We start from the raw sequence: 13,428 nt of genomic DNA, 5'->3' as shown, positions 1-13,428 counted from the left end.
TGTATAAATATATGAGGGGACAGTACAAAGACCTTTCTGATGATCTTTTTAATCATAGACCTGAGACAGGGACAAGGGGGCATCCTCTACGTCTGGAGGAAAGAAGGTTTAAGCATAATAACAGACGCGGATTCTTTACTGTAAGAGCAGTGAGACTATGGAACTCTCTGCCGTATGATGTTGTAATGAGTGATTCATTAATTAAATTTAAGAGGGGACTGGATACCTTTCTGGAAAAGTATAATGTTACAGGGTATATACACTAGATTCCTTGATAAGGCGTTGATCCAGGGAACTAGTCTGATCGCCGTATGTGGAGTCGGGAAGGAATTTTTTTCCCCATGGTGGAGTTACTCTTTGCCACATGGGTTTTTTTTGCCTTCCCCTGGATCAACATGTTAGGGCATGTTAGGTTAGGCTATGGGTTGAACTAGATGGACTTAAAGTCTTCCTTCAACCTTAATAATAACTATAACTATAACTATGTAGTCCAAGCATCCTGGGCTGGAATAACAGGTGACAGGGGCCAGAAGTTGGTTGTCTCTATGCGACATAGATGTGAAGCCGTTCTAAAAAAACTGTAGGTATACAACAAAATATTAGGTTAGTGATTCCCAGGAATGCTAAATCCACAGAAAATACATATTGTGAGTTTCTAAAGATAAATGCAGACACTGCTCTTTTTTTTAGAACGGCTCAATGTTCATTTTTTGTTTTTCTATAAAGCAGTTAAAAATTATCTTCATTTCTCTTCAAGTTTTGAATTGGACAACATTGTGCAATGTTCCCAATGCTGGAAATAAAAACTAGGATAAAGATTGTGCCTTGCTCATGTTTTTGAACCCACTGCTATTATATTGAACAGTACTGTAAAAGCATTAGGAAAATCAGGTTAGTGACACCCGGTGCTTGTTTCGTCCGATTCTAACATATACAGTAATTAGGTAGAAGTAATCACTTAATCTGGTCAAATTCTTAGACACAGACACGGTTAAGTAACTTACCATGAGTCAAGCATGAAGAGCGCGCCATGACCCGATGTAAAGGGCATCAATCAAAAATCAATGTGGTTTATTAGATGGACTCGTTAATTCTGCGCTCTTGGTATCTTGCATTATAGATTTGGTTGTTGCAAACTCACCATCTTTATGCAAGATACCAATAGCCCAGAATTAACGAGCACATCTAATAAACCTCGGCAATTTCCACATTGAGTTTTGATTGATGCTCTTTACCTCGGGGCATGGTGCTCTCTTCAGATTCTTCTCATAGAGGCTGTTTTACAACTTACTAAGACTTTGCCGAAGCTATGTGATGACTGCTACCTACTAATTATTGTATATTTTAGATACAGACGAGATAAGCACAGGGTGTGACCATTTGTTTGGCATCTTCTTGATCCCTGATTTATTCCTGTAATTCTCTGCCATGTGGATTCAGACTAGAGTGAGAGCGTGATCTCCTAGTTATCATGGCAGTGATTCACGTGCTACTGATTAGTTATATCCGAGGCCAGTGATCGGCGACACACCAGATCCTATGATGCGCCCAATTCCCAGGATATATTAATGTAACCTTTATATATGGATCTTGTGAGATTGCATGTTAAAGAACAGTGATGAGAGAATGTGCTCGGGTACTAACAGTGTCATCGGCGTGCTCGAATAATATGTTCGAGAACCCCGCGGCTGCATGTCTCGGGGCTGTTAGACAGCCACAATACATGCGGAGATTGCCTAACAAACCGGAAATCCCTGCACGTGTTGTGGCTGTCTAACAGCCGATGACACTCTGTTAGCCGATCTGAGTGTGCCATTTCGGGCAACCATCAGCTTCCCTGTAAAGACTTCCCCATGGCAGGTCGGGGTCTGTTGGAGGCCTAATGGCTGCCATGTTGATCCTCCTGTGAAGCCCACTCATAGGCCAGCCCCTATAGGAAACCATCGGATCCCTCCGTACTACAGCACTGTAGTATTGTAGAATATAGAACAAGCAATGAAACATTTGCAAGTTTGGTGGTTAAAAAAATAACCAACCCTCATACTGCTTACTGCTACATTGATGAAAAAATGAAAACCTTACAGGTCTCAAAAAATGGCTATGCAAAACAAAAATTTTCTACAGGTTTTCTGAATTATTTTTTTTTCGCCACTTAAAAAAATAAATAAAACACATCGTGGTATCCCCATAACAATAAACATTTTTTTTTTCATCACAACTCAGCCATGCAAAATACAAGCTGTGTCGACGGATGAATAAAAAAAGAGGGACGTGAACGAACATGCAAGAACTGAAAATTGCCAGCCATGATGGGGTTAAGGGGGGGACCTTTTACCTGGGACAGAAGAGAGGGGCAGGGGCGTAAGATGGTTTTTTGTAGTCTGGGTGGTGGTGAGGCCTTTCTATGAGTCGTAGACCTGTTAGACTAGATCAGGGATCGGCAACCACAGGACTTCAGCTGTTGTGCAACTACAACTCCCAGCATGCCCTAGACTAGATTTTAATGTAATCATGGGATACACAGCATTCCATTCCAGCGGGTGTATGGCTAGATGTCTAGTATAGACCGAAACGTGACCAAACTCCATCGAGAGATCCGTTCGCAGCACATTTTTCTATGTGGACCCATGAATGCACCTATAAAAAAAAGTCACTACCGGACTACTGCTTTAAGAAATGCTCTAAGGCTATGTTCACACGTTGCATTTTTGCTGCGTTTTTTTTTTTTCCTAAAGCCAAAACCTGCTCTCATGGCAGTAGAAGCTGCTTACAAAAAACAGGTTTTGCTGTGTGTTTTTTTTTTTTTCTTGTGCGTATTAATAAACTTTAGTGCCCCCTAAAAACACAGTTAGGTTTTTGCACTTGTTTACTGTGGGTGAAAAAACGCTGAAAGGAGTGACATGCTGCAATCAGTCAGGAAAAAAATAGCCCAATGTGCATGCATGAAATTTCTGAAATCTCATAGACTTTGCTAGTACTGTAAAACGCAGCTTAAAATTGTCATACAAAAACGCAGCAAAAATGCAACTTGTGAATATACCCTAAAGGTTGAATTGGCCATAAATTCAGGAAGGTCTTTTCTTTTTTTTTTCTGTATTTTCTGCCTTCCTCGGAGGGGTATATCCCTCCGTTCATTCCAAGGCAAAGCGAGGGTCTCCTGCGCCGTCCAACCTCCAGCTGCGGCCTGTAACCTTATATTCTCTGCGCCTTGTAACAGTATATATCTTGTAGAAGCTACAGGAATGAGAAGGTGCAGGCAGCGCCGCCATCCATCAGACCCACAGAGAGAAGCCATGACAAATACAGTAATGAGAACAGCAACGCTCAGCACAGAGGCAGAGATTGGGATGTGAGCCAGGAGGACTGGGATCATCTCCTCCCGTGCTGCCAGCTGACGTTGGCTGGTGGCTTCCTTCTGTGAGATGACCCTTTTTTTTTTTTTTTTTTTTTGTTGCAAGTGATTATTATATATGATGATAGGCGACCGTTGTAGGAGGCAGAGTATATCTACGGGAAGCAAATCAGAGGAGCCGTGTTCTTCATGGAGATAATAAACCTGTCTGAAGAGCGGAGACTTCGCTGGGACCCATGTGTCCCATCTCACGTTCTTCTAGAGTTTTACTTTTTGGAAAAAACCTTATTGTTTTACTTTGGAGGTTTCTGTGGAAACGAAACTAAAATGTCCTAGCCCTTAGTAGATTGTTCCTAATATAAAAAGTTCTCACCTTTTCACGGGATATCGGATAACTCGCTGGACGGTTTTGGGTCTGACCTGTGAGACCCTCACTGATGCCAAGAATGGGGCTTCAGTATGCCCCATCAGAGTGGAATGGTGGGAATAAACCTTTAACCCCCGTTACATACCCTGATGTTTCCGTAGCCGAGTCTGTTTCATATTGGGCAGATGCCAGCTGTTTTACACAGCCGGCATCTGCCTGTAACTGCAGCGACCGTAGCTTGGTCCGATAACTGATTTATAGCCATTTAAATGCCACTATCAATCACTGACATAGGAAAAAAAACAACAAGTTTATTAAACCTTAATATTGTTGTTTCTAAATGAGTAACTCGGGAAGAGTTTGGAAATAAATATTTTGTGGAATAACCATGATTTTTAATCACAGCTTGGCATGCTTTCCACCAGTCTTTCACACTGCTTTTGGGTGACCTTATGCCACTCCTGGTACAAAAATATAAGCAGTTCTTCTTTGTTTGATGGCTTGTGACTATCCATCTTCCTCTTGATTACATTCCAGAGGTCTTCAATGGGATTCAGGTCTGGAGATTGGGCTGGCCATGACAGGGATTTGATGTGGTGGTCATTCATCCACACCTTGATTGACCTAGCTGTGTGGCATGGCACATTGTCCTGCTGGAAAACCAGTCCTCAGAGTTGGGGAACATTGCCTGAGCAGAAGGAATCAACTATTTTTTCCAGGATAACCTTGTATGTGGCTTGATTCATACGTCCTTTGCAAAGAACAACCTGCCCAATACCAGCCTTGCTGAAGCATCCCCAGATCATCACCGATCCTCCACCAAATTTCACAGTGGGTGCAAGACACTGTGACGTGTACACCTCTCCAGGTCTCCGTCTAACAACCATTCGACGACCAGGTGTTGATCTGGGGATGCTTCAAATAAATACAAAATTTATTGCTTGGAACTTCGGAGACATGATGGCAGAAGTTTATAGAATAAAAGAACAATTTACATTTTAATCAAAAATATACATATAAAGAGAAAAATCAGACAAACTGAAATTTTTGCAGAGGTCTCTTAATTTTTGCCAGAGCAGTATATTTATTTATATTTTTTTTTTTTCATTTTCCATGTCACTGTTACCTATAATATATCCTAAAATCTTGCGGTTTACATGCAATCCACTGAGCCTCATAATAGACTTAGGCTGGGTTCACATTACGTTTAAGCAGCCCGTTAGACGGACTGCGTTACACCGTGGCATAACGCGGTGTAACGCAGTCCGTTAACGCTGCCATTAAGCCCTATTTCGTGCGCATCGCCAAAGCATGCCAAAATGGGTGAGCGCTAGCGATGTGCCGACATTGAGTGAGACCAAGCCTTGGACGCGGGCTACAGCTTTTCCGGGTCCGTCACTGTTAGCGGCGATAGAGCATCACGATGAAGGCAGTTTGCCATGGTGAATGCCATTTTGCCACGATGAAGGCCCTTTATCACAGTGAAGGTTGTCTGCCATCATTGCAACAAACATTTTACACTGTTAATATACAGTCAGATTCCTATTCCATGTATTTTATACTCTGAACAAAATACTATTATTATTATTCATTTTTATAGCGCCATTTATTCCACGGCGCTTTACATGTGAACGGGGCAAATATAGACAAGTATAATAAACATGAGTAAAACAGGGCACACACAAGTACAGGAGGAAAGAGGACCCTGCCCGCGAGGGCTCACAGTCTACAGGGGATGGGTGAGGATACATTAGGAGAGGGTAGAGCTGGTCATGTGGCGGTTCAGTAGACTGGGGATCATTGCAGGTTGTAGGCTTGTCGGAAGAGGTGGGTCTTCAGGTTCCTTTTGAAGGTTTCCGTGGTGGGTGAGTGCCTGATGTGTTTGGGTAGAGAGTTCCAGAGTATGGGGGAAGCACGGGAGTAGTCTTGGATGCGGTTGTGGGAGGAAGAGATGAGAGAGGAGTAGAGAAGGAGATCATGAGATGATCGAAGGTTGTGTGTAGGTAGGTAACGGGAGACCATGTCACTGATGTATGGAGGAGTCAGGTTGTGGATGGCTTTGTATTGTAGTGTTTTGAACTGTAGCCTCTGGGCAATAGGTAGCCAGTGAAGGGCCTGGCAGAGAGGAGAGGCTGGGGAGTAAAGGGGAGACAGGTGGGTTAGTCGGGCAGCAGAGTTTAGGATGGATTGGAGTGGTACCAGAGTGCTAGAGGGGAGGCCAGAGAGTAGGAGGTTGCAGTAGTCGAGGCGGGAGATGATAAGGGCATGTACTAGTGTTTTTGTGGTTTCATGGTCAAGGAATGCACGGATCCGGGAAATGTTTTTGAGTTGGAATCGGCAAGAGGAGGCAAGGGCTTGGATATGTGGCTTGAAAGAGAGGGCAGAGTCAAGTATCACCCCGAGGCACCGAGCGTGCGGGACCGGGGAAAGTGAGCAGCCAGTGACATTGATGGATAGGTCGGGTGGAGGGGTAGAGTGAGGTGGGGGAAAGATGATGAATTCTGTTTTGTCCATGTTCAGTTTTAGAAAACGAGCGGAAAAGAAGGATGAAATAGCGGACAGACATTGTTGGATTTTGGTCAGTAAGGAAGTGAGGTCGGGTCCAGATAGGTAGATCTGCGTGTCATCAGCGTAGAGATTTACTATTTAGAGATACTATATAGAGATACTATTTAATTTCTCAGCACAAGCCTAGTTGGTAAACGTCTGACTCCTACACCCAGTATCAATGCAACGTTTAGATTGTGTCACATCGCAGAGGGTTGTTTCAGGATATAAATATATATTTCCTCCATTTCTCCCCAAGAGATATTAATACAAAAATGTTACATTAAGATGATCTTTGTGTAAAAGCTTAAGTCGTATCTCGGCTTTCTACATTCCTGTATAAGTCCATAAATATTGCAGGCGGTGATTTACTAGCCAAGAAGAGCGAGCAGCCCCCCATGGAAGTGAGCTTTTTACACACACATCCATTCACGCTCGCAGCCCTCGTCCTATTCCCTCATTAATTCATTTTCTCAACAGTTAAGAATTTGGTTCTACAACAAAGCTAAAAGCTTTTTTGGCATCGGAGGGCTGTGTACTGTCCAGTAATCATGTTGAAGTGACATATTTACAACTTTGAATAAATCTCCTCGGTTTGTCTTTTTTTGTTCCATTAAGTTGAATGAACAGATTGAATATATACGCTCTGTATTTCAAGGGTTTTTGCCAACCGGGAACATCAAAGCATATCACTTATTTCAAGATTGAAATATTACAAATGGGAATGAACTGGTTCCATTTTTGACGTGTCACAGAGGAATAATAATGGATCTCAATATACATTTATAATCCAGAAAATCGGAGCCAAGCAAAATACGAAATTGGTGCATTGTATGGGACAGTGTAAATTGTCCTCGCTCTCCTCACAATCATAGGTGCCTGAGCTGTTTCTCCAAATGGTATTGTCCACAGTGGTATTAGTCCAGCCACAGAAGTACAGAAAGTTAAGTAGGGGGATGACAACAGCTTTGTCTCCTGTGTGTGAAAAAAAAAAATATAAATCCATTATTGACTTCCATCAGGTATCTCCTGCTGTCCTCAATTAGAATTAGTCATTCACATCTATGTATCTAAACCTCTCCACATACCTATTGCAGGGGCTGAGTAGTGTGAAGGACTAGGTATACCTTGTGTACAATGTAAAGGTACATGTTATTGTGCTAACAATCCATAAATAATCACATGTCATTTTGGTCTTATAAAATCAGACCTTCATCAGGAATGATTTACCATAGTTCCATGTACCATTCACATTAATTATTAAAAATAAATAAAAAATCAACATTTACTTAAATATAATAATGTCATAAAACATATTGCATATACATGTGGACTGTGTATATATAAAATATATAGTATACATACATACATACATACAGTTAGGTCCATATATATTTGGACAGAGACAACCTTTTTCTAATTTTGGTTATAGACATTACCACAATGAATTTTAAACAAAACAATTCAGATGCAGTTGAAGTTCAGACTTTCAGCTTTCATTTGAGGGTATCCACATTAAAATTGGATGAAGGGTTTAGGAGCTTCCGCTCCTTAACATGTGCCACCCTGTTTTTAAAGGGACCAAAAGTAATTGGACAATTGACTCCAAGGCTATTTCATGGACAGTTGTGGGCAATCCCTCCATTATGTCATTCTGAATTAAGCAGATAAAAGGCCTGGAGTTGATTTGAGGTGTGGTGCTTGCATTTGGAAGGTTTTGCTGTGAAGTAAACATGCGGTCAAAGGAGCTCTCCATGCAGGTGAAACAAGCCATCCTTAAGCTGCGAAAACAGAAAAAAACCCATCTGAAAAATTGCTACAATATTAGGAGTGGCAAAATCTACAGTTTGGTACACCCTGAGAAAGAAAGAAAGCACTGGTGAACTCATCAATGCAAAAAGACCTGGGTGCCCACGGAAGACAACAGCGGTGGATGATCGCAGAATAATCTCCATGGTGAAGAGAAACCTCTTCACAACAGCCAAACAAGTGAACAGCACTCTCCAGGAGGTCGGCGTATCAATATCCAAATCTACCATAAAGAGAAGACTGCATGAAAGTAAATACAGAGGGTTCACTGCACGGTGCAAGCCACTCATAAGCATCAAGAATAAAAAGGCTATACTGGACTTTGCTAAAAAACATCTAAAAAAGCCAGCACAGTTCTGGAAGAACATTCTTTGGACAGATGAAACCAAGATCAACCTCTACCAGAATGATGGAAAGAGAAAAGTATGGCGAAGGCGTGGTACAGCTCATGATCCAAAGCATACCACATCATCTGTAAAACACTGCAGAGGCAATGCCCAATGGCTTGGGCATGCATGGCTGCCAGTGGCACTGGGTCACTAGTGTTTATTGATGATGTGACACAGGACAGAAGCAGCCGAATGAATTCTGAGGTATTCAGAGCCATACTGTGTGCTCAGATCCAGCCAAATGCAGCCAAACTGGTTGGTTGTCGTTTCATACTACAGATGGACAATGACCCAAAACATAAAGCCAAAGCAACTCAGGAGTTTATTAAAGCAAAGAAGTGGAATATTCTTGAATGGCCAAGTCAGTCACCTGATCTGAACCCAATTGAGCATGCATTTCACTTGTTATAGACTAAACTTCAGACAGAAAGGCCCATAAACAAACAGCAACTGAAAACCACTGCAGTGAAGGCCTGGCAGAGCATCAAAAAGGAGGAAACACAGCGTCTGGTGATGTCCATGAGTTCAAGACTTCAGGCAGTCATTGCCAACAAAGGATTTTCAACCAAGTACTAGAAATGAACATTTTATTTACAATTATTTAATCTGTCCAATTACTTTTGGTCCCTTTAAAAACAGGGTGGCACATATTAAGGAGCTGAAACTCCTAAACCCTTCATCCAATTTTAATGTGGATACCCTCAAATGAAAGCTGAAAGTCTGAACTTCAACTGCATCTGAATTGTTTTGTTTAAAATTTATTGTGGTAATGTCTAGAGCCAAAATTAGAATAATGTTGTCTCTGTCCAAATATATATGGACCTAACTGTACATACATGTATGTTACAACAGTGCCTGCGCCTCTGCACGTGTCCTTTTCCTCCCCCCTTGCAGGGATGGTGTGTTCACTTACCCATCCACGCTCCCCAGGGCCCATGGACAGCACACAGCTCTTCTGGGAGAATGTTTAGGGGGCACGTGTGCATGCTCCCTGCTTCCTAAAAGGGCCGTGTGCGCTTCTGAAAATGTCCCCAGCCAATGGCTTGGAGATATTTAGGTGTTTAAGGTTTCCTCTTCCAAAGGGGATGTGGCTTAGGACCATTGGTGAGTTTCCTGCTGCCTAGTTGTAAGGTCCCAATACCAGTACTCTCTGTATCTGACCCTGTCCATCCCGTTAACTGACCCTATCTGCCTAGTCTGCACCTGATCTTGTCCGTTTTGCAGGGGGCCTGGGGCAATTGACCAGTTTGCTTCCCCCAACGCCGGTCCTAACAGTAACTAGGGTTTATTTTAAGAGTATATCTCAAGCATACTACAAAAATCCTGTAAAATTATTCTAGAGCTTATTTTTGGGGAAACACAGTAGTTAAGTGTTTTTTATAGCATCTGACTGGAGGGTTGTGGGGAGGCCGTCTCAAGTTGTTTGGTCTACTTTTAATGTGCTTCAGGCCTTAAGACCCTACATTTTATGTTGTAGACCTATATAACATTTCCCCAAATTCACCCATGTAATATATGCGTAAGGGCTGTCCCACACGTCCAGATAATTCCGGTACCGGAAACAATTGGTACTGGAATCATTCGTGTCCGTGTGCCCCTACGTTTCTGGTGTACATCAGTGTGGCACACTTGCGGCACACGTGTGCCCACTGGGTACCACACGCACCGTGCTGGGTACCACACGTACCAGCATCTGGTGCTGAATCCGCGATTCATATCTTCTGTGCAGCAGCGTTTGCTGCATAGAAGATATGAATAATAGTGTTTAAAAGAAAGATCTATCTGTCCGCCGCCCTCCCACCCCCTGTGCGCCCCCCCGCTGTTCTGAAAATACTCACCCGCTTCCCTCGTTGGCTGTCGCTGCTTCCTTGTCTGGCCGCTCCTTCTACTGTATGCGGTCACGTGGGGCCGCTCATTTACAGTCATGTATAGGCGGCTCCACCCCTATGGGAGGTGGAGCCACATATTCATGACTCTAATCGGCGGCCCCACGTGACCGCATACAGTAGAAGGGGCGGCCAGACCAGGAAGCAGCGACAGCCAACGTGGGAGCGGGTGAGTATTTTCAGAACAGCGGGGGGGCGCACAGGGGGTGGGAGGGCGGCGGACAGATAGATCTTTATTTTAAACACTATTATTCATATCTTCTATGCAGCAAACGCTGCTGCAGGGAAGATATGAATCGCGGCTTCAGCACCATGTGGGGGGGACAGCGCTTACTGTAGCGCTGTCTCCTGCACGCCACACGGACTGCACACGGAGAAGGTCCGTGTGTGGTCCGTGTTTTACACGGACCCATTGACTTTAATGGGTCCGTGTAATACGTGCGCTCCCACGAACACTGACATGTCTCCGTGTTTGGCACACGGAGACACGGTTCGCAAAAAATCAATGACATCTGCACAGATGCATTGATTTTTATGGGTCTACGTGTGTCAGTGGCTCCGGTACATGAGGAAACTGTCACCTCACGTACCGGAGCCACTGACGTGTGAAACCGGCCTAACACGGCATGCGGTGCCAGCACAATGCCCTGAGACTTGGCATTTTACAGTGTGTAATACGCCAGCATACGTGAAGAATGAGGCCAAGCTCTCTCGGTAGAGCTTATGTTAAACGAGTGTCCGAAATGTTGTAATCAGTAATTGGCACCAGATTTTCTTCTTATAACAGATGAGAATATTGAACTCTAGTTAGGAAACTATACAGTAATGCACAATGTGAACAAGTCATAAATATATGTGAAAATGGGAGCCATCCATGCTTTGCCTGAATTCTGACAAACCATTGGTTCTTTAGCTGAAAATACTTGAGACCTGGGCGGCCAGAGACGATTCTTCTATTGCGCTTCATTGTCGGAAAGCGGATTTGATCCGTGCGACTGATTTTTTTTTTTTTTTTTTAATTTGACCTAATCTTTACCTTTTTTGTTTTGTAGGAAAGAATACGAAGTTACATGAACAGAGTCAAAGAAATAACAGATCGTAAGAAAGCTGCCCGGCTGGACAAGGGAGCGGCACAGCGATTTATAAAGCATGCACTGTGTGATCCCACTGCCGAGGAAGGCACTCCGGCCAAAAAACAGTCTAAAGCAAAGCAGAAATAAATTTTTTGAGTTTTACATTTTTTTTTTTTTCAATTTTTTTTTTGTTTACTCTTTGTCTTGAAGATGTATTTTATTAAAGTCTGTGTTTAAAAAAAAAATAAAATAAAATAAAAAATGTCTGATTTTAAGTTTAATTTTTGAAAACTTCATAGAGTGCCACAGGGAATTACAGTTCACTCTTCACACTACAGGCTGGATCTCCCGCATCTGTGAAGGATGGGATCCATAGGGCTTAAAACATGAGTGAAGTGGAAGGAAGGTGAAGGTAGTCTACGGGATGTGGCACACTGCTCATTTTCAGGTCTGTGTGTGCCCTTCCTGAATAATGTCTTTTCTGCCATCTCTCGCGCTGAACTACTGCCTAATTGAGAGAGTTCATACTAGGACTTTATTATTTGTCAACTTAGGCAAAGTTACCATATTGGACAAGTACTATATGGCTTTGTGCACACGTTGCTTTTTGTTGCTTTTTTTCACTGCAAATTTATCACAAAATCTGAAAGATTTCCTGATGCCAGTAAAGTGAATGAGAATCCAGAAGTCTCGTGACCGCGTTGCTTATTTTTTACTTGCAGATTTGGTGAGGATTTAAATCTACAGCGTGTCAATTCTTTCAGCATTTTGGCTGCAGATTTCACCCGATCTTTTTTTCAGCACCAAAAAAGTAAAAAAAAACCACAAAAAAAAAAACCACAAACAATTGTTTTTGCTTCTGCGTTTTTCCTGTGAAATGGTGCAGAAATTTCCCCAACAAATACTTAACGTGAGCACATAGCCTAACGGCTACAGTAGTCCAAGTGGGACTACCAAGTGGTTTCTGAGATGTCATGGATCATGGAAATCAGTCACTTCAAAAAATGTTAGGGCAAAACAGATCCTTAGCTGTTTAAGGGGCATATTTAATGGACCACGTACTACAGATCCATAGAAAATACAGCAACCGATGGCAGCATGATTTATAGATAATGGAGTAGTGTTCAGCGAGTAAATAGGGGCCCGATGGCGTACTAGAGTCAGACGGTCTTAAGTCATGAAGAGGAATTCACATCTTCATAAATCGGGAGCGTCGGATGAGTGGCCTAAACCTCTATGTGCGCCTCGACACAAGTCATACTCCAGGCCATGCTTTGTGGCTTGGCGAACACCACCGCTTGTCCTAAATTTAATGAACAGCAGTCACAACGCCCCAGCTGCTATTTTGGTGGAGCTGAGAGAAACTGCCATGAAGATGCAAGAAGTCACAAAATTTAGGTGCAGCTCCGAGTTGTGACAACATTTTATTTTTCCAAAGCCTTTACACCAGAATTCTTGAGTAAAAGCATTGATGAATCGGGCCCATAGACGTCTAGTAAAAGTAATTCAAAATAAGGATACTGGGGAATTGCCGATGAAGTGAGGTCATGGGCATCCCAATACCCATATATACGTGTCGAGAGCAAAAAAAAAGACCTTTGTGGACAAATTTAACAGAACAGCTGCTGTAACACACAGGCTGATATTGGTTGTGTCATGATAAATAATAACACAGATCTGATGTCAAAAATTAAAAAATGTTGAATTGCTGTTTTTATGCAATAATGAATACCCTTTTATGATTTATATGCCACTCTTGTCATTTTTTGAAAGTGGCCGTGAAAAGCTATGAAAATAGGCCAGATTTTTGAATTGTGACTTTTAAAAGCAAAAAAATTACAAAAACTTCCAATTCTAGTGGGTGTGAAATATTTGTAGACATACCAAATTTATGAAGCCCTGTGAGACACTTTGATAAATATGGCAGAAATAATGGGAATTCAACTACAATCAATATTGACTTCATGGTTCCAACACGATGCATTTTCCCTACAGGATATCACAC

General features: G+C 42.5%; 1 protein-coding gene across 4 annotated transcripts in view; it reads left to right on the top strand.

The window, feature by feature from the left end:
• Positions 1-11,687, top strand: part of C1D (C1D nuclear receptor corepressor) — a 54,636-nt gene extending 42,949 nt beyond the window's left edge. For all 4 annotated transcript variants that reach the window (XM_077282549.1, XM_077282550.1, XM_077282548.1 and 1 more), the window contains one exon: positions 11,403-11,687. In XM_077282549.1, coding sequence (XP_077138664.1) covers positions 11,403-11,570 — 168 coding nt within the window. In that variant the 3' untranslated portion in view covers positions 11,571-11,687. The remainder of the gene's footprint in view (positions 1-11,402) is intronic.
• The last annotated feature ends 1,741 nt before the right edge of the window (positions 11,688-13,428 follow it).

Source organism: Ranitomeya variabilis, chromosome 2 (genome assembly GCF_051348905.1).
Source record: "Ranitomeya variabilis isolate aRanVar5 chromosome 2, aRanVar5.hap1, whole genome shotgun sequence".
Lineage (NCBI taxonomy): Eukaryota > Metazoa > Chordata > Amphibia > Anura > Dendrobatidae > Ranitomeya > Ranitomeya variabilis.
Note: the sequence above shows the minus strand (reverse complement) of the source record. Positions and strands in the feature narration are given on the sequence as shown.